Source organism: Tursiops truncatus, chromosome 15 (assembly GCF_011762595.2).
Source record: "Tursiops truncatus isolate mTurTru1 chromosome 15, mTurTru1.mat.Y, whole genome shotgun sequence".
Lineage (NCBI taxonomy): Eukaryota > Metazoa > Chordata > Mammalia > Artiodactyla > Delphinidae > Tursiops > Tursiops truncatus.
The window spans coordinates 38,163,888-38,183,444 of record NC_047048.1 but is presented as its reverse complement, the minus strand read 5'-3'; the positions used below and the strand labels follow the sequence as shown (position 1 = coordinate 38,183,444).

At 61.2% G+C, this 19,557-nt stretch overlaps 2 protein-coding genes across 3 annotated transcripts; one reads left to right on the top strand and one right to left on the bottom strand.

The window, feature by feature from the left end:
• The first annotated feature begins 132 nt into the window (after positions 1-132).
• On the top strand, positions 133-2,953 carry SNRNP25 (small nuclear ribonucleoprotein U11/U12 subunit 25). Its single transcript, XM_019927506.3, has 5 exons — positions 133-342; positions 1,124-1,214; positions 1,440-1,545; positions 2,159-2,233; positions 2,682-2,953. Exons 1-5 carry the CDS (start codon positions 301-303, stop codon positions 2,737-2,739), a joined length of 372 nt encoding a protein of 123 aa, XP_019783065.1. The 5' UTR covers positions 133-300; the 3' UTR covers positions 2,740-2,953.
• A 616-nt stretch (positions 2,954-3,569) lies between these two features.
• RHBDF1 (rhomboid 5 homolog 1) lies at positions 3,570-10,997 on the bottom strand. 2 transcript variants are annotated; one of them, XM_033839419.2, is made up of 17 exons: positions 10,857-10,997; positions 10,657-10,787; positions 9,494-9,707; positions 8,847-9,056; positions 8,651-8,773; positions 8,421-8,578; positions 7,677-7,934; positions 7,466-7,577; positions 7,279-7,353; positions 7,037-7,198; positions 5,864-5,964; positions 5,641-5,704; positions 5,161-5,255; positions 4,870-4,945; positions 4,697-4,797; positions 4,436-4,589; positions 3,570-4,232 (listed from the first exon to the last, which is right to left on the bottom strand). In XM_033839419.2, the coding sequence occupies exons 1-17, from the start codon at positions 10,971-10,973 to the stop codon at positions 3,813-3,815; spliced, it is 2,571 nt and encodes an 856-aa protein (XP_033695310.1). In that variant the 5' UTR covers positions 10,974-10,997; the 3' UTR covers positions 3,570-3,812. The 2 variants fall into 2 exon arrangements, with proteins under 2 accessions (XP_033695310.1, XP_033695309.1); XM_033839418.2 differs by having other exon boundaries at positions 10,657-10,997.
• Between the last annotated feature and the right edge of the window lie 8,560 nt (positions 10,998-19,557).

The following is a 19,557-nucleotide window of genomic DNA, read 5'->3' as shown; positions in this document are numbered from 1 at the left end:
CACCAATAGTCACGCCGACTTCGCGCTCCCAGGGAGCATTGCGGCGGGCCGACTCCCAGTAACTCACTTCTCATTGGTCCTCGAGGTAGCCCCGCCCCTCAACGCCCCGAGGGAGCGTCTGCGGCGGCGGTCCCCGCGCATGCGTGCCGCACCACGGTCGCGCGGCCGCTCCGCGGGAGGCTAGGCAGCCTGGAGGAGGCGGGGGCCGCGGCGCGGCGGGAGCCGCAGGAGGACGAGGAGGACGAGGAGGAGGCGCTGCCGCACTCCGAGGCGGTGGACGTGTTCCAGGAGGGTCTGGCCATGGTAGTGCAGGACCCGCTGCTCTGCGACCTTCCGATCCAGGTGCGCACGGGCCGGGGGCCGTCGGGGCGCGGACGGACCCCGGAGTGTCGATGGGGGCTGCGGCCAGAGGCCTTGGGATGGCGTCTCCGGTCGTAAACGAGGGTCTAGGCTCCGGCCCGGCCTGGGGGCGAGCGAGGCTCTCGCCTCTGGCGCGGAATTTAAAGGGGCGCCAAAAACCCCCACTAGTTAACACACATGACTTTTCATCAGTGTTTTTAAAACGCAAAGTTGGTTTACAAAAGCCTACGGCAAACAAAATAATATCATTTTCAAATAAAAGATCACTGTTACCGGTTTTTCCTTTCTCCTCAATCTTCAGTGAGTTTTGGCACTGTCATGTTTTAAAGTCCTTGTTATTTTGCCCATCGTGGAATTTTTAAATTAACTTCTGTTTTGTTAACGGTTGTATTGACATGTTTATCTTTTACCGTTTTTTGGTGCCCCAGCCTTGCCGGAGGCCCTGGATCCTGATGATCGGGGGCTCTCAGGCCGGAAGGTGGGGCCCAGTGTTCCTCCTCCCACCCAGCACCTGGCCCGGAGGAGCCAGGGGCTGTTCCTCAAGGCGATTCATTCTCCTTGCCCATTTCTCCCGAGCGTCCATCCACTTCATAGAAAACGTGGATAAGACATGAGATTAAAGTGCTGAAAAACCGGGAAATCCTAACATATATGCAAGAACCTCCCAAAAATGTGGCACCACTTTTTGAAGACTATCAGCTGTTTTTCTTTGTTGTTTGGAGTGGTGAAGAGAGCTCCCACCTCCAGCCTTGGTCTTTTCTAGGTTACTTTGGAAGAGGTCAATTCCCAAATAGCACTAGAATACGGCCAAGCAATGACAGTCCGAGTGTGCAAGATGGATGGAGAAGTTATGCGTAAGTGCTGCCCTCCCCCTCAGGCCGTGCAGTCTGAACCTTCACGGGAGAAGATGTTAGCAGGGCTGGACAGTGGAAACTCAGGGCCGTGCCCAGGGTTGTTGGGGCAGCCACAAGCTCCCCCTGCCCAGCCTTGAGCCTCAGGAAGAAGCTTCTGGGTTCCTCTCCTGCAATCTGAGGCTGTGGCTGTGGATTCCCACCACGGATCTTCTCCCATCTGTGCAGCTGTGGTTGTAGTCCAGAACGCCACAGTCCTGGACCTGAAGAAGGCCATCCAGAGATACGTGCAGCTCAGGCAGGAGCGCGAAGGGGGCATTCAGCACATCAGCTGGTGAGTGCAGCCACAGCTCCTCCTTGCAGCCCTTCCTAGGAGCTGGACTTCACAGGACCTCTTGCTGGACATGAGCCTTTTCATCACCTGGGCTCTGCTCCAGAGTGTGGCCTGGAGCAACGAGCTCCCTGTCCCAAGCCTCGGCCAGGGCAGGTGCTTCTGTGCCACGAGCCCTGCCTCAGCTGCTCTTCACTGACATCACCCCACCCAGGCAGCTGGGTATCTTCACATGAGGACACCTTAGGGCACTTGCGGTGTGCCTGGAGGTGGTTTCCCTGGTTACAGATGGTGCAGCTGCCAGCTCCTCGCCTGGGTGCTCTCAGCTCTGTCTTCTTCTGGATCAAGTGTCCCGTTAACTGTGTCTTGGTACAGCCACCCGTTTCATTAGCAACGTGGGTTTGGCCCCCAGCCACCCCATGCATCCCTTTGAGAGCAGTGCGTCCTTGAACCTGCCTCAGGCCTGGTACACACAAGGTACAGGGAAAGAGCCCAAGGAGGAGGCAGGTGGCCTCAGGCCCCGCAGAGCTAAGCGCCTTGAGCCCTCCTCAGGCACAGTTGCATCCCAGCTGCCCTGCTCACCCTGCTCGTGGTTGACTGAATTCCCATCTTGCAGGTCCTATGTGTGGAGGACGTACCACCTGACCTCTGCAGGAGAGAAGCTCGCAGAGGACCAGAGGAAGCTCCGAGAGTAAGTTCAGGCTATGCCTTGAGCTGCAGGGAAGTATCTGGTCTGTGGCCCTCTGATTCCCCATGCCCTGCCATTCGGCTGGGGTCCTCTCCAGAGGCTCGTAAGGGAAGGAGGGATCTTAAATCAGTTCCTGGGGAATGTGTGAGACCAGCAGAGTCCCTGTTTGGACTGAGGTCCTCCTGCAAGGAGCTCCCTGGAGGCCTCCCTGCCAGGACGGGAGACAGAGAAGCAGTGGAAGGGGCCCTGCAGCTCCTCTCCAGCAGCGGTTCAGGGCTGCACAGAACCAGGAGGAGAGAATTAAGAGTGTGCATGGCCCTTGCCACCTCCTCACCTTCCCGGACACCATGCTCTTCCCACCTGGTCTCTGTTATCCCTCACAAGCCTCAGGTGAGGAGTCACAAATGTGCCCTTCGGTAGATCGGACGCTCTGTGCTTTTACTTCTTTCAGTTATGGTATCCGGAATCGGGATGAGGTGTCCTTCATCAAAAAGCTGAGACAAAAGTGAATCTCCAGACATGGAAAACCCTCTGTGCTGGTGGCCGAGCTTTTCCCCGAGAGGAGGAAGCCTTGGCCCCTGTGCCATTTTCCCAGAAGAGTGTTGAGATAGCCTCACCCCAGCTGGACCCACCTGGACTCTCAACGTGAACCCCGATCCCATGGCGGATCCCACAGGGCTGTGGGCCTGACCCTGTATACAGAATAAACCTATTTGCTTCTGAGTTTGGAAAGTCAAGCCACTGTACGCGGGCAGGCGGGACTGGCGCTGCCCCTCACAGTGAGGAGGCGAGGGCAGAGAACGTGCAGGCACGTCACATGGTCTGAATGCTGCACCTGAGCCCTTGGCCACCCCATTCCCCAAGCCATACACACCTGTCCCTGTAATCTCTGCAGCGAGGAGAAGGTGAAAGCTGAGCGGCTGGCTCTCTGTTTCTGCTTGTGGGGAAACAAAGGCCTGTGTCTGAGCCCAGCCATGGACAGGGCCTCCAGCTTCAGCCTAAGGGCTCACCTACAGCAGTGCCTTCACCAGCTCCTGGAAAGGGTGGTGGCTCGGGGCTGGAATTGGAGCTGCCAGCTGGGCAGGGAGGGCTGGGGTGGGGCACCTCTCAGTGTGGATGGGGAAGTGTGACTGCATTCATAGGTCCTTGTCCCTTTGTCGCCTACCAGTCCTTCTATAGAACGGGGACAGGGTGTGTGCACTTGGCTGAGGACTTCCCTGGGAGGCGTACGTGACACTGAGTTCCCTGTTCTGGGGACTTGTGAGTGGGAGGCCTGGGCACTGAAGGACCTCCCTCCACAGCCTCCAGCCAGAACCCGGAAAGGAGGAGGCAGCTCTGGTCAAGTTAGTGGCAGCTAAAACGCTCCCGGTCCATTTATTGGCCACATGAGGTGGTCGTCGAGAGGCTAGTTAGAAGGCAACCTCGGGAACTACTGTGATAAATGCCCGGAAGTACAAGGGGTTCAACAGCAGTGAACACGGCACAAGGGGTCTGTGCAAGGGGAGCAGGGCTCACAGGCGGAGTCCCGAGCCTCAGGCCTGGCCCCGGCCCACAGGGCACACGGCCCCAGCACCCCACCAGCTCAGTGGAGCTGAGCGTCCAGCTCGTACTTCTCACAGAACTTGTCAGTGAAGGGGATGCAGGTGAGGAACTCGCACCACTCACAGCGCACAGGGTAGAAGTAGAAGAGGACCACCAGGCCAGCCAGGAGGCCCAGGAAGACCACCTGAAAGATGATGATCTGACAGCGCTTGCGGTACAGGTCAAACTTGCCAAAGCTGATGTAGGGCAAGAAGGCAAAGGAGAGGAAGAGCCCGCTGACGAAGCCCGAGATGTGGGCGAAGTTGTCGATCCAGGGCAGCAGCCCGAAGGTGAACAGGAAGAGCACCACAGCCAGCAGCTTGAAGAAGGCACGCCAGGGCCGCGCCAGGACCTGCCAGCTCTGGAAGAGCTCCACGAAGAGGCAGGCCAGGATGCCGAACTGCGAGCCGGCGGGGCCCACCTGGGGGCGTGTGGGTGCCTGTGAGCCGGTGGGCCTGAGCGGGTCGCTCCGTCCCACCTCCCTCCGCCCAGAGTGTATCGGGACAGGAGCCAAGTGGAGCTGCTCCCAGGCGGGGCACTGTAGGAACTAGACTCTGTGGTGGAACCAGTTCATGCTGGGCAGCAGGTGCACGTAGGAGGGCCCCACCCTGGGGGCAGCCTTACCTCTGCCCGGTATGGCAGGAAAATGGCACTGGCCAGGTTACCAGTGATGCCACTCAGCAGGTAGATGATGGCTATGCGGTGCCAGCCTGCCAGCTTCTCCAGGTCCCGCAGGACAGTCATCTGGAAGCAGACAGACACCAGGCAGTGCAGGATCCTGTGGGGAGGGGGGGCATTCAGCGGGGAAGGCTCACCAGCTACTCCTGGGGTCCCTGGGACCACCCACTCCACCCAACCCCGCTCAGCCCACATGGTGTCACTTGCCCAGCGTGCAAGAATAGGGACAGCCACAGGCGGTAGAACTGGTCGGGCACCTCGGGGTTGAGGAAGGGCAACAGGCCACACACGTCGTCCATGCAGTGCACCTGTGCAGAGTGGCCTGTCAGCACCCGCCGTGGTTGCGGGGACGGGGAGGGACCCTTACCCCGGAGGCCTACCTGAGAGCAGAGTGTGGCCTCCTCGTGGAAGTAGCCCCTCATGAAGTCACAGTACTCCCGGGAGGTGATCTCACACCTGGAAGGTCAGGCCAGAGTTGGGAGGGCTTCCAGGCCCAGGTTTCAGCCCCACTTGCCCACCTTTGTTGGCCCTGGATAGGCCTAGCCCCTTCCTCACCCCATGCCCCTTGGTATCTTGAGTTATTTGGGGACTGGGGAGGGGAAGAGGGCATAGCCCCAGGGCAACACTTTGTGCCCAGGACCAGCTGCACATGCCCACACAGGCAGCCCTACCTGCCCTTGGTGCCAATGCAGCAGGGCCGGCCTGTGATGACACAGTCCATGTGCGGGTGGTTGGTGTAGTTCCCAGCGCTGTTTTTGGTGCAGATCTGTGTCACAAACGGGGGTGAGTTGGGTCAGGGTCTCCCCTAACCTTGGGCCCCACGCTATGCTTGGTTGGGGCAAAGATGGACAGGCTCCTAGGATGGGAAATAGGCTTCCTTTGACTTCAAGCAGGTACTACACCCTAAGCCTCAGTTTGACCATCTGTCAAATTGGAATAATGTCATTTGACCTCCCAAGGCTCCACGTGGTTCTGCTCAGAGAGGTAGGCTGTGGTGGATGGACAGGCTGGCTAACAGCCAGGGCAAAGCATCTGGAAGCACAGGGTGGTCCCCCAACGGGGACCTCTGTGGCATCGCTGATGGATGAGGTGTGGATTCCTCCCCCACACGATAAGGGTGACTCCCAAACAACCCCTCCACCCCGGCTCACCGGCCACTTGGTGATGTCATCTGGCCACTCATGGGGGTCCTCGGAGGAAGGCTCATCACACACCCTGCACGAGCCCAGGATGTGGTCAGTCCTTGCTTTGTGCCCTTGGCTTAGCCCCCTCCTGCCCGACTAGACAACAAGGAGAGCCATTGTACCTCTCTCCACCCGCACTCCCAAGGGAGACGTGGACAAAGGAAAGTAAGGGAGGGGCCACAGGACTGACCTGGGGTCCTGGTGACAGACAGAGCCAAAGTGCCTCTTGTGGTCAGCAAGGTCTGGGGCGCTGGGATGGAAGGGCCACTTCACCCACACTGCCAGCGTGGACTGTGGGAGGACACGGGCTCAGCCCTGGTCAGAGCCCACGTCCCGGTACAGTTCCCAGACGGGAGGAATCAGAAGCACTGATTCTGAGCTCTTCCCTCTGGCTCTACACCCCCACCGCTCTGATCTTAAAGTCTGGAAATTGCTCGCGTGTTGGGAGATGGTTATAAGGAATTCAACAGCATAGTTCCTATTAGCTTAAAAATAGAAACCACCAGCGTCCAAAATCAGAGAACTGCTACAAACTGCGGCACCTCCAAATAAGATGATAAAAACGTGGATAAAGTTTTTAAAATTCAGGGACTTCCCTGGTGGTCCAGTGGTAATGAATCTGCCTTCCAATGCAGGGGACATGGGTTCGATCCCTGGTCGGGGAACTGGGATCCCACATGCCGCGGGGCAACTGAGCCCTCGCGCCACAACTACTGAGCTCGTGCTCCTCAATGAGAGCCCGCGTGCCACAAACTACAGAGCCCACGCACTCTGGAGCCCGCGCACCACAACTGGAGAAGAGAAAAAACCCACATGCCACAACTAGAGAGAAGCCCACTTGCCACAACAAAGATCCCGCCTGCCGCAAATAAGACCCGATGCAGCCAAAAAAGTATTCAAAAAAAAATTTTTTTTTAATTTAGTGGGAAAAGGCAATACCATTTATAGAAACTTAAGACACGTGCACAAAAAACAAGATGGACACGTGTGGAAAGAGCACACCCAAATTAAGGACACATGCGTAATTCCCTGGCGGTCCAGTTAGGACTTGGCGCTTTCAATGCCGGGCCTGGGTTTGATCCCTGGCCGGGGAACTAGGATCCCACAAGCCTTGCAGCGCGGTCATTAAAAAAAAAAGAAAAAAAGAAAAAATTAAGGACACAGGGTCTACAGGGTGAGCGGCATGAGATGGAAGAGGTGCGGGAAAAAAGGAAAATGTTATGCAAGGGGCCTGGCACAGACGGACGGCATAATGTGCTGAGAACTAGGGGTTTAGGATAACCAGCTGGCTCTGAAGTCCCAAGGTAACCACAAACACAAGGTGCAGACAAGGGTGCGAGCTGAGCTGCGGGCAGGCACTCACCGAGCACTCCTCTTCCGAGGTCTGCACGCAGCCAGACCGGTCGTTGCGCACACAGCAGGCCGAGTGCTTCTCACGCTCGCGCGCAGCGTGGATGAAACTATGTACCTGCGGATCCTGGCGCATGCAGGGCGAGAACTTGGCACCCAGGTGAATGAGAGCCTCCTGCAGGAAAGAGGATGTGCAGCTGCGGCCGGGCCCTCGGCCAGCCCAGGGGCCCCGCCCCCCCCAGGCCCCACCCTCACCGAGCTGGGCCCGATCCAGAAGTTCTCCTGCTGAACGTACTTGACATTCTCATAGACCCCTCGGTTGCGCAGCACCTGGAAGTTTGGGGAGAAAGATCAGACGGAGCTCAGCCGAGCCCTCTCCTCCCAGAATGGGTGGGAGGGAGCCCAGAGCCCAGGGCTCGCCAGGGAAGGCGCCGAGGCTCACCGAGTCTACGGTCTCGTGCTGTGAGAAGCCTACGGGCGCCACGCCATAGATGCAAACGGCTAGAATGGTGACGAGCGAGTGCACGAAGGTGAGCCAGTAGGTGAAGAAGGGCCTGCGGGGCAAAGCGTCAGCAGAGGCGGCATCCCCAACCCGGAGCCCCACGCCCACCTGGAGCCTTGCCTCCCCGAAGCCGCATCCCCTCCACGCCTACCTGTGGTCGTCCATGTCTTCAATCTGGCGTTTGACATAGCTGTCGATTCGCTTGCGGTAAGTGCGGTTGGTTAGCCGGCCCACCATGCCCAGCCCATACGGCCGCTTCTCCCTGGCGAAGAACTTGCGCACCGGCATCGCGATGCGCTGGCCCCGCCGCTGACCCGCGGCGCTCACCACCTCCTGCCGCAGCCGCACCTTGGGCTGCGGGGCCGCTGCACCGCCCTCCTTCTGCTTGCGCCAGCCACGTTCCAGGGGCCTGGGGGAAGGGGTGCCGTCACTCCCAGCCCCAGACCTCCCACCTGCCGCAGTCCATCCCCGGCGGGACATGGGCGACACTCCGTGTCTGTCTTGCTCCCCACTATGTGACAGGCTGATGTCAGCCCACACCTCACCAGTAAAAGCATGATCCCCGGCTGCTCCTGGCATGGCAGGGAGGTGGGTTCGGACCTACATGAGGTTCCCTGGCTAATCTGCAAGTGTTAACTACGTCACCTCCTCCTTCCCCCGAGATTCTCTCCAGCCTGTGGGCTCTGGGACTGAGATCCTCTTCCAGGTGTGGGCAGTCCAGACTCGAATGGTGCCCACCCCTGGGTCCCCCAAACACAGTTGCCAAGCTGGGCTCCCAGTCCACAAGATGACCTCCTCCCGGGGCCCTCTAGGGTCGTGCCTTTGGGGCCAGCTGCTCCTGAGAGCCGCAGGACCTGCCCCCCGGCCCCCTCGGAGCCCGCCAGGAAGCACTCACAACATCAGGTGGCTGCGCTCCAGCTCGCTGCGGTCCAGGGCCCCACCCGTGAGGTCCGCCTGCTCTGGGGCTCTCTCCCAGTCCTTAAGCGCTGCCTCCGATGGGGACTCGAACACCTCATCTGGGTATGTGGACAGCTCCTCGTGGAGGACACCTTCCTGAGCAAACACGCGTGGTCAGTGTGGGAAGCATAGGCACAGGGGTCATGGGTGATGGTGCCAGGCTCTTACCCGGGCAAAGAAGGATGTGTCCAGCTCGTCGGGGAAGTCAGCCGTGTCCTCCTCCAGGAAGCTGGCAGGAGTGAAGCTTCGGCGCTGGACCCGGCGCAGTGTGCCATCCCTAACCGAGCGGCCCTGCCAGCGAGGGGGTGAGGACGCAGCGTGGTACTGGCTCAGCCCCCGCCCCCACCCCGGCCCCCGCACCCACCTTCACCAGCGCAGCGGCTGCCCGGAAGCTCATCTTGGCCACCGACTCGCGCTTGCGCCGCCGCGGGAGCCGGTTGAAACCCGAACGGGAGCTGGAGAAGGAGCAGAGGGAGGCGGCACCCGGCGTGACCGGCGTGTGCGGGGCACTCAGGCCATCGGCGGCATCATCCGCCAAGCGGAAGGCCCGGCCCCGGGCCAGGGGGTCTATGATCTGGAGGAGGGGAGGAGATGCAGGAGTCGGGGGCTGGGTCATAGCCAAGGGGGCTCCTCCCCCACCCGGCCCCGCCATGGAGAACACAGCTGCTGCTCGTCCCGCTGCCCAGAGGCTCCCTGGACAGCTGAGTGGGTACCACCCCACCCCACTGCACCAGAGGGGTCCCGTTCTCCGCCTGTATTTCCTTTACGCTGCTGTTCATCCTGGGATGCTCTCCCACCCAGAGGCTGGCCTGTGGTACAATCCCAGGACTTGTCCTCTCCCCCAAGCCCCGCTTCCCAGAGAGTATCTTAGGTGCCTTTACGGGACCATCCGACCACCCGCCCAGACCGTGAGCTCCAAGCAACCTCTGTGCTTAGACAGGCTGTGTCCCCAGCCCCAGCTCAGGGCAGCAGAGTGAGGGAACTGTGGGAGGCAGCAGCGGGAGGGCATACCTTCTGCATGCCCAGCTGGCATGGCCCCACGTACAGAGGAGGGGGCGTCTCAGTGCTGGTCAGCGACACGTTGTCCTGGCTGGGCAGGTCTAGCTCCCGGATGACCTGGGGCTTCAGCTTCCCGTAGCGCTGGCTGCAGTGACGGATGCTCTTGCGCTGCCACTTCTGGGTGCTGTCACTGTCCTTGCTCACTCCAAACCAGTCAGCAGTGCCCCTGCCAGGGGAGGGACTCAGCAAGGGGAGGCCAGCTGTCCCCTCTCCCCAGCAGGGGCCTCAGAGGCACTCCACCTGGGCAGCATGCCCGCCCCAAGCCTCCGGACATTCCAGGGTCTGGGGTCCAGGTGGGCTGGGTCTGATTAAGAGGATAGGTGGGTTTCGGCCCTGGCCACCCGCTAAACAATTAGCCAGCTCCAAGCTGCCACCAGCACCAGAGATGGCAGGCCTTGGTGAAATAGGTGAGTATTTCTCACAGGCCCTCACTCCATCCCTGAGACGGGCATTTGTGGGGAGACACTGAGTCTGGAGACAGAGGTCAGAGTTCAGCCCTTAGCTCAGCCAGAGAAAGCGTGGCCCTGGGCAGCAGCTTGACCTTGGACACCACAGAAGTCAGGCAGGGGGCGCCGCACACCCAGGCAGGCTGCCCATAGTCCTTGGACATGCAAGCAAAAACACTGCCAGCACCTGCCGTCAGGAGCCCCCGGGGAACACCAACCACGCTGGCAGCTCCCGAGAGGTCACAAGCCATGCACACGCCAGCTGACGCCAACACACTCATGCCCTGCCCAAGGTACCTGAGCAGGGACCAAGAGAGAGACGAGCGCTGTGTGAGGGCCCTGCGGGCAGCAGGGGCACCCAACAGGGGCAGAGTGTGGACACGCCCAAAGCGCACCTGTCGGCTGTTCAGGGGGGACCAGAGCATTGGGTGGGGGGGGCGGGCGAGAGAGAGAGGAGAGAGCAAGTTCTGGGGGGAGCAGAGAAAGGCAGTAGGTGACAGCAGTCAGTCCCCAGAGCAGGAGGAGGACAGGGTGATGAGGGGACGGGATGGAGGAGAAAGCCCTTGCCCCACTTCCAGCCCCAGTGCCCGAAGGGGACCCTGTATGCCTGCTTCTGTCCCACCGGCCCAGCCCCCAACCTGCCGCGGAGCAGCCGGGACAGCGAAGTACCTGCGGATGGTCTGTGTGATGGACATCTGGCGCTGCAGCGCCGGCCGCCGGGGCTCCTGGTGGGGTGAGGGGACGCGGGTGGGCTCGGCCGGCATGCTCACACTCCGCAGGAACGCCTGGCGTCTCAGGGGCTGGGCAATGGGGACCCAGTGAGGCGGCTGGATGGGCTGCACCTGCAGCCCCCGCTGGCCAGGGCCTACCTGCAGGAAGCTGGACTCCTCTGCTGCCGGGGGCACCACGGCCGGGATATCCAGCTTCAGCCACGGCGGCTTCTTGCGCTGCAGGCTGCTGGTGCTGTCCCTGCGGGCCTCACCCATGGTTCCAGGCAGAGCTAGGGGGGCCTAGGGGGCGTGGTGTGTTATTCAATAACAGCGCTGACAGGCACTTCCCTGGCATCCCAGTGGTTAGGACTCCACACTTTCACTGCCGGGGGCCCGGGTTCAATCCCTGGTCGGGGAACTAAGATGCTGCAAGCTGCATGGCGCAGCCAAAAAACAGCACTGGCAGATCTCTGAGGGTCCACGGGGCCCAGACACAGGAGGAGGGAGAAGCAGGGACAGCCCAACAGGCGTGGGCACGGCTCCGCTGCCAGAGTCCCAGCATGGGCTCAGCACCCACGCGCTTGGTTCCTGCCTCTGTCGTCCCGAAAGACACGGCTAGGCACACACTAGGTCCTCAAACAACATGCATTCCTGTGACGAATAGCTGAGGACCTACTATGAGCCACTCCTAGGTGCTTGGGACATGTTGGTGGAGAAGCAGGGAAACCGAAACAGACAAAATCCCTGCACTCCTCAAGCTTAGAGTCCAGACAAACAATAAGCTCACGTGTAGATACACTGTGCTAAAGGCTGCAACGTGTGACAGGGATAAAACAGCACATTAGGACTTTCCTGGTGGTGCAGTGGTTAAGAATCCGCCTGCCAATGCAGGGGACATGGGTTCGATCCCTGGTCCAGGAAGATCCCACATGCCACAGAGCAACTAAGCCCGTGCACCACAACTACTGAGCCTGCGTGCCACAACTACGGAAGCCCACACACCTAGAGCCCATGCTCCGCAATGAGAGAAGCCACCGCAATGAGAGGCCCGCGCACAACGAAGAGTAGCCCCTGCTCTCTGCAACCAGAGACAGCCCGCGTGCAGCAATGAAGACCCAACGCAGCCAAAAATAAGTAAAATTTTTTTAAAAGTTAATTAAAAGATAAAGCAAAAACCAGCACATTACAGTCGTCAGAGGAGCGATGCCTCTCTGTGCAGTGACGTCTGAGCAAAGGCTTTCGAGTTGATCTAGTGAGCAAGGTTAGGTGGCAGGGTGTTCCCCACACTGGGAATGGCCAGTGCAGAGGTATGAATAAGCACGAGGGCAGAAGCAAGCCTAGGGGCTGGCCCGGTCTGTACACGGGGCAAATCTCAAGCCTATTGGACACAGACCTCAGCTTCTTAACCACCATGACAGCTGCTCCAGAGACAGAGGGCTCACTATGCCCACGACAGGGTGCATGGTCCCTCCATCTCTCAGAGGAGGGACCACCTGGCTTCCCAGGGGCCAAGGGCTCCTATAGCCAAGGGACCTCCTGGAAACTACCTGGTGAAAAGGCCGCTGTGACCACAAGGGGGCGCCACAGGCCCAGAAACAGCAGCAAAGCCCCACAGTGCTCCGAGACGCCTTGCTCTGTGCCACCTTAAGCATCTGAGACCCCTGTCCCACATTACCTGGGCACAGGGGGAGGGCCCAGGGCCCAGAGCAGAGAGGCCAGGGCTTGATTTGGGCCACCCCAGCCTGGCCACGTGACCGGGAGGCAGTGGCCACATAAGCATGGCTCCTTGGCACTTAATTCTTCCTTTACGAAATGGCAGTTTCAGGGCGTATCTGCTTCCCTGGCCCCAGAGAAGGATCACAGGGCCTGGAAACAGGATATCCAAGACTAGAAGGGTTCCTAGAACTACGGGGGCAAGGATAGCAGGGGCGTGGTGGAGACTCCAAAATTCCGCAGCCTCTCAGAGCTCCAGACCCTGAAGATTCTGACCTGCGGGGTCTGTGACCCATCCACTGAGGCCGCTAGAAACAGCTTCTACTTCGGAGCCTCCCTCTCAACTGCCTGGAGAGATACAGAGAAAATACTTTACAAACAGGGAAACTGAGGCCTAGAAAGAGAGACCTGTCTTGCCCAAGGCCACATATTCAGGCGGCACAACTAAGGACACAGTTGCTACTGGCCCTTTACAGATCAGGGAAGGTCCAGGGGTCCAGAACCCTGCTCAGAGCCACCATCACCCCCAGCTCTCTATGGACCTGGGAACGGCCAAGGATGTTGCTCATCCCGCCCCCCCACCCCCACCCCCCACCCCCGGCCGCATGACACAGACGCGCGATGGCACAGAACACTGCTATGCTGCTCACAAAACACGGAGAGCCCAGGATGCTGCTCCCAGCTCCTAGCGGCCCTCTGCCACCCAGGGGTAGGCCCAGGACAACACTCACAGCTTCTATTGGCCCTATGACAATCGGGGACCGGCCCGGGACCCAGCACACAGGTCCTACTGGCCCTATATTGACTGGAGACCAGGCCAGGATGCAGCTGGCAGCGCCTACTGGCCCTGTACCAAATGGGGCTGAGCCTGAACACTAATCACGGTTCCCACTGGCCCTACCCCAACCAGGAACAGGCCTGGAGGGAGGCAGTCCGGGGATGCCTTCTGACTCTTGGCCCATCCCTCACGTTCCAGGAGTCTTTCCATCACAACATAGCTCCCAGGGCCAAGCCTCTCTCCCCTGCCCTCACCTGCTCTGGTCTCAGGAAAAGGGCTGAGGGCAGCATTTGTTCCCACATCTCTGGAAATCCCTTCCTGGCCCCGCCTACACTGAGCCCCACAAGCTGCGGTCAGATGGAGGGTCCCTGGAGGGGATGGAGGCAGCGTCTGACATGAGGGCATCCTGACTGAGAACTGGGTCCCTCTGGAACCAGCACTCGGCATCCAACTCGCACCACAACCCAGCCCAGCCCTGCACGGCTGTGGCTGACCAGGCCACAGGTCAGCACCCTGGGAGGGCAGCGTCTTCCTTGTCATCCGCCAGCCGCCCCTTCACAGACCAAGGTGATTGTAAGCTCTCCCTGCTGGTAAGGAAATGACTGGGCAGGACAGCTCCAGGTCTCAAGCACTAATGGTGGAACCTCAGACGGTGTTAGGCTTATCGAGAAGGCAGAAGGTGCTGAGAGGCGCGTCCAGAACCTGCAGGGCTGGGACAGCACCCTGGGTGCACCCTCTGAGCCACGGCGGGCCGGGCCTGCCAGGTGGAGATCCGGGCGATCGGACTCCTCAGATGGTGCTGTGCCCATGCGGCCTTGTTGGGAAGGGGCCAGACAGGATGGGGACCCCCTTAGCATTTCAGATGGGGGAGGCTATGGTACCTTAAGTCTGCCCCTGCCACCCGAGCACCCCATGCCTCACAGAGTTTCATACGCTCCTGGTAAAGCTATTGTGAGATCTAGAGAGGCCAAGTGTGGACCTGGGATCACTGCTGGTACCCGGCAGGCTGGGTGCCAGGGACGAGCCCCTACAGGAGCCTGCGCATGCCCAGCACCTCTAGGTGACAGAAGCTGGTTCTCCACTCAGGAGTGCCGGAACCGTTGCCAGCTGACTGGCTCAGCGCCACACACACACTTGCGACCCTCCCTGGCTCCCACTGTGCTCCCACAGCCTCTCCTCACACCTGGCTCTCCCAGTACATGCATTCTGCCCACGTGTTCAAGGATCCCCCGCCTCAGTCAGGCGGCCCCTCCCTGACAGGCCCTGGATTCCCTTGGCACAGTCGGGAGCACACCCACGTGTGTGCGGTCCGGTCCTGTCATGCCGGGTCCACAGTGCCTAGGACAGGGCTGCTCCAGAGCCACTGCTGAATGATCACTGTCATTTCAGAGCACGAGCTAGCAGGGGCCAGTCCCCATGAAGTGGGGTGACGGCAAATTCCCAAAGATGCCCCTTCACTTGGCTCTGGGAGGAGGAGCTACCACATGACCGGTGGGAACAGAAACAGCACAAGCGAGGAGGTGGGAAGCGGGTGGTGAGCACACACAGGAGCCAGATGCCCCCCCAACCCCCGCTGGCCTGGGCCCACCAGACACAGGAGCCGCTCACCTCACGAGGGAGGCACCAGCTCCCTGCCTGGACATACAGACCTCCCGGTGGCCCTCACCCCACCAGATCCCTCCTGTGTCTGGGGCAGAGGCTGGAGGGTGCCCCATAACCCCCACAGCTCCCTGCCCTCAGTGCTATGGGTTCCCGGCCTGACCCACCCCTGTGTGCCCAATCCCCCAGCGCCCCTGCGGCAATCTGGGCATCAAGGGGGTGGGATTCACAAGCAGGGTCGGGGGTGGCTCCACAGTGGACCCTGAGGGTGTGGGGGAGGGTCGGGTCCAGACCGGACAAAGAGTCTGGGCTGGGAAAGGGCACAGCGCCCGCCCAGAGGAGACAGTGGCTCAGTGTCTGGGTCTCCCCCAGGCGCACAGTGGGCTCTTGTTCCTAGACGGTCCCTGAGGGGGAATCCCAACAGCATCTCTGCTCTGCTGCCCCTCAGTGCAGGGAGAGACCACAGCCCAGGGAGGGCCTGCCTGCCGTCTGAGTCACTCTGGTGACATTCGTGGCTGCCCACCCGGGGCCCAGACCCACCAGGAGACACCCAAACAGGCAACTAGAAGCGCAGTGGGGAGGCTGACGAAGCAAAAGCTAACTGTGAGGACGGAGCTCTGAGCAGCTCAGGAGTGTGTGGTGAGGCTGGAGGGGATGCAGAGGGAGGGCCCGCAGGGTACCGGGACCACCAGGGCTGCTTTAAGCGGGAGCGAGGGGAGGGGGAGCCGCTGCAGCCAGCAGGGTGGAGGGCTGTGGGGCAGCCCTGAGAAGCAGCCATGCCTGCTCTGGGGATGATGGGGGACCCTGGGCAGGGGTCCAGGGGGGTCCAGAAGCAGGAGCCAGTGCAGGCAGGCCGGTGTCGGGGAGCCTGGCCTGAGACACTGTGCACTGACCCAGCTCCCCTCTACCACCTGCAACCCTGAGATAGCCTGAATTTTCCCCTCTGAAAATCAGGGGCCACAGCAGTGCTGGGCACACAGTAGGTGCTCGAGAAGCAGCAGCTGAATCAAAAAAAAAACAGGCTGGACCTAAAACGAATATAATATTGTAAGTCATCTATCCTTCAACTAAAAAGAAACAAACAAACAAACAAACGAGCAGGCTGGTGATGCCTGCCGGCTGTGGGGAGCTCCCCAATGAGGGCCTGGGAGCACGTTCAATCAGAGCACAAGGCGTGGGAGGACCCAGGCCACACCCTTTGGGGAGGCCCAGTTTGGGAAGGTGTAGCCAAGAGGCAGGAGGAGACCGGGGAGAAGTTCTGGCCCACCCAGGCCTGGACAGGCTGTGGCCGGGGTTAAGCTGGACCCTCTATTTCTGCACTTAGGCCTGCCCCACACACTTGAGGGACAACACAGACCAAGGGCAGCTGGAGGTCAAGCAAGCGGCCCGGCCCCAGGACCAGACCCACCAAGCCTGGGGCCTACCCTGCCCAGGGGACCACGGGCCACCCATGTCAGTTGGAGCAGTTGGGCCCACCCCAGGACACCTGCCCAGACGTGTGCCCAGCTCACCTGAGCATGGTCCCAGGATGCGCCAGCTCCTCTGACCTCCCCACGTGAACCCTGACCTCTGACCCTCAGTGTCCTGTCTGACCCCTAGTCTGATGCCCAGCCCCAGGTCTCCCTTGGGAGGGGGGAATCACCAGCTGTCTGGCAGCCTAGAATTCAGTCCTCCACTACGTGCTACCATGTGGCAAAGCGAAAGTGAGCTGGCTGCTCTGTGCCTCTTGACCTCACCATCAGTAACCGGCATCTTGTCGGGAATGATCCTGGCCAGGCCCTCACCCCTCCCAGAGACCCCTCCACTTTCCTGTGGAAGATATGAGGTTCAGAAGGGAGCAGGGCAGACCTGACACCCGGCCAATGGCTTGCTGGGTGCCCCGTGCTGTCCCCAGGAGGACACATCGGATCCCTGCCCCCCCAAGGCGCCCATCACCAGCTGTCACCCCAGATGATAGGAATGCAGGGATCCAAAAACAGAACCACAGGAGGCTCTCTGCACAGGAGGCCCTGAAGGTAACTGCCCTGGGAGGGTGGTGCAGGAAAGGGAGCACTGGCCCTGTGGACTGGGCGCTGCCCAAAGCCTCAGCAGACTATGACCCAGAGGGTCACTGGCCACCAGAATTAAAGCCTACGACCCGGCTGGGTCTGGCAGGGTGGACGCACCCTGGGGTCGGGGTGCCCCAGGCTCAGAAAGGTCAGAGGACCCGTCCGTGCCACAGTGGAGTAGGGCAGGGGCTCAGCTATAGCTTCTGGGTGGGACAATCTGGGATCTAGCTGGACCTCGGGAGTTAGGTGCAAGCCTGTCTCAAGCTACACAGTGAAAAGACCCACATCCCAGCAACAGGCCTGGACAGAAGGCAGATGAGCAGCCTAGTCACCAGTCAGAGGCCCCACAAGTGCCCCTGACCAACCCCCACCCCCACACGAGCTCCCGGTGCCCACATACCCTCTGGCTTAGCAACCCTTCTCAGGACACGTCAGCTGCTGGATAGTATCTGTAAGGCCGCGGCAGGGGACACCAAGCCCCTGAAGTCGATTATCGGAGCAGAAATGGCTTCAGTCAGCAGAAGCCTGGCACACCTGCCTCAAACCTGATTCTGGCTAGCCCCACTGACCTGTCACCACCCCTGCAGGAGTCCTCTGTGTCCATCTTACAGATCAGGAAACTGAGGCTCAGAGAGGCCAGTCACCACCTGTGGTCACCAAGCCTCCAGGGGGGTTCAAAGCCTGGGGCCATGTCTGCCCAGGAGCTGGGGAGGTGGCCACAGCCCCCCAGGGGAGGGGCAGACCATCTGGGCTCCTCAGGCTGGGGAGGGCTAACAGGCCCCTCTGGGCCACCACTCCACCCCGCCTCCACCCAGAGCATCTCAGTTCAGGGAGGAAGGAGTCACCCTCAAACACACCTAACCCAGAAAACAGGCAGAAGCTAAGGAATCTGATCCTTGGGCTGAAAGCCGATCCTGCCACAGACACCGATGACATGGAGGGACTGGAGCTGGGGAGGTGCGGGCGGGGGGAGCCCCTCACATCTGGGGAGAGGAGCTACAGGAGGTGCCCTGAGCAGCAGCTTGAGTCCAGAGGCCCTGAGGGTGGGCCCAGGAAGGCAGGCGAGGCCTGGGTGACTCCCTCTGAACCAAGGGCTCCCCTAGAATTGGAGCTCCCAAGGGCAGTGGTTTGCCGGCCGGCCCACTAACGCTGGACGGGGGATGCTGTCACTGCAGTGCTCCAGCTCTGGTGCTCTCAGTCAGCTCCCTGTGCAATGGGCAGAGATTGCTTGGAGGGTTTGGGAAGCAGCCTGGGGCCTGGCACATACCATCCAGGGCCACTCAACTCTTATGCCCCACTAGTAGCCCCTGCTTTTCTCAAGGAAAAGGACCCAGAATAACCCCTGGTTGCAGGGGGCTCAGCCTCAGGGACCCCTTGGGCCCCCACCATCTGCTGGGTGGCCGAGCTTCCTCCCAGCCTCTGGGTGGGGGCTCAGGGGGCTAGGGCTGGCTCCACAGGGGTGGGGAGAACCCAGCATCTGGCTGGGCCAAACCTGAAAAGCCAGTTTCATCCTTGAATCTTCTCTGCCAGGAAGTCCCCAGGTGGGGGTGGGGGGGCCTTTCCCAGCACAGGGCTAGGGCCTCCAGACGCAGACCTCGCCCACCCAGAGAGACACACAGACGCACCACCCCAAACTGCACACACAGAAGAAGGAACTCTGCTCAGGACCGTCTGGCTCCCCTGCCCATTCCCCACCCAGCCCCACAGACATGCCCGCAGCAGGGCAGACAGCCAGGCCCTCCCCCAGTGCCCTGAGCACCTGGGGTCCAGCAATCTCCCCAGCCAAGAGCAGGCCTGCTTTGAGGCACCGTGTGGTGGCCACAGGCTCAGCCCTGGCCTGCTCCTCTTGGCCACTGAGCACAGGGTAGGGAAAGTGTCCGGCAGCCTCCAGTGTTTAGAGCCGGGGAGATTGGGTTGTGAAGCGGAAGGTGGGGTCACTCCCTCCTCGCACCGCCCACCGCCCCCCCTCCAGTTCCACAGCTACTGCTATTATTGCTGAAATTATTCCCATCCCCAGGGAACACGGCTGGGACAGGGATGATCCGGAGAAGTCCCACCCTCTGAGCTGGAGTTTCGACTTGGAGACACCACCCACTGGTGGTGGCCGGGAAGGAAAGTGTAAGGGGGGGAGGGTACAGCTCAGAGGCGCCTGGGGACACCCCCGGACTCCGAGCCCTCCCGCTCCCGGGACCCTCAGCTGTCGGGCGGGGGATGGAGCCGAGATGTCCGGCCGGGTCAGGCCGCCGGGACGCGCTAATCCGGCCACGGGCTATTTTTGCGGCGCGCCGGGTTAGGAATCCGGGGCTGGGCCGCCTCCTCGGGCGGCTCGGGAAACTCCGGGAAGGAAAGTCCGGCCGCCTCGGGCGGAGAGTCGCCCGAAGCCGGGACGCAGCCAGACTCCGGCCGCTCCGAGCGGCTTCGGCCGTGGAGGGGTGGGGACGGGCCCCGCGCGCGGCGGACGCAGCCCCGGAACCCACCCGGCCCGCGCCCCGCGCCCCCAGCCCCGCGCGCTCACTCACCGCCGCCGCCGGCACCGGGGCCTCGGGGGTCCTGAGGGCTTCGGGGAGGGGCTGCCGCCGCCGGCCCGAGGGCACCCGCGCCGAGTCCCCGCCCGCCCGCCCGGGAATGCCATGGAGCGAGGGGCGTGCGCGCCGGGGGCGGGCCCGGCCGGAGGGGGCGGCCGCGCTGACTCAAGGCTCAGGAATGCGCGCGGCCCGCCCGG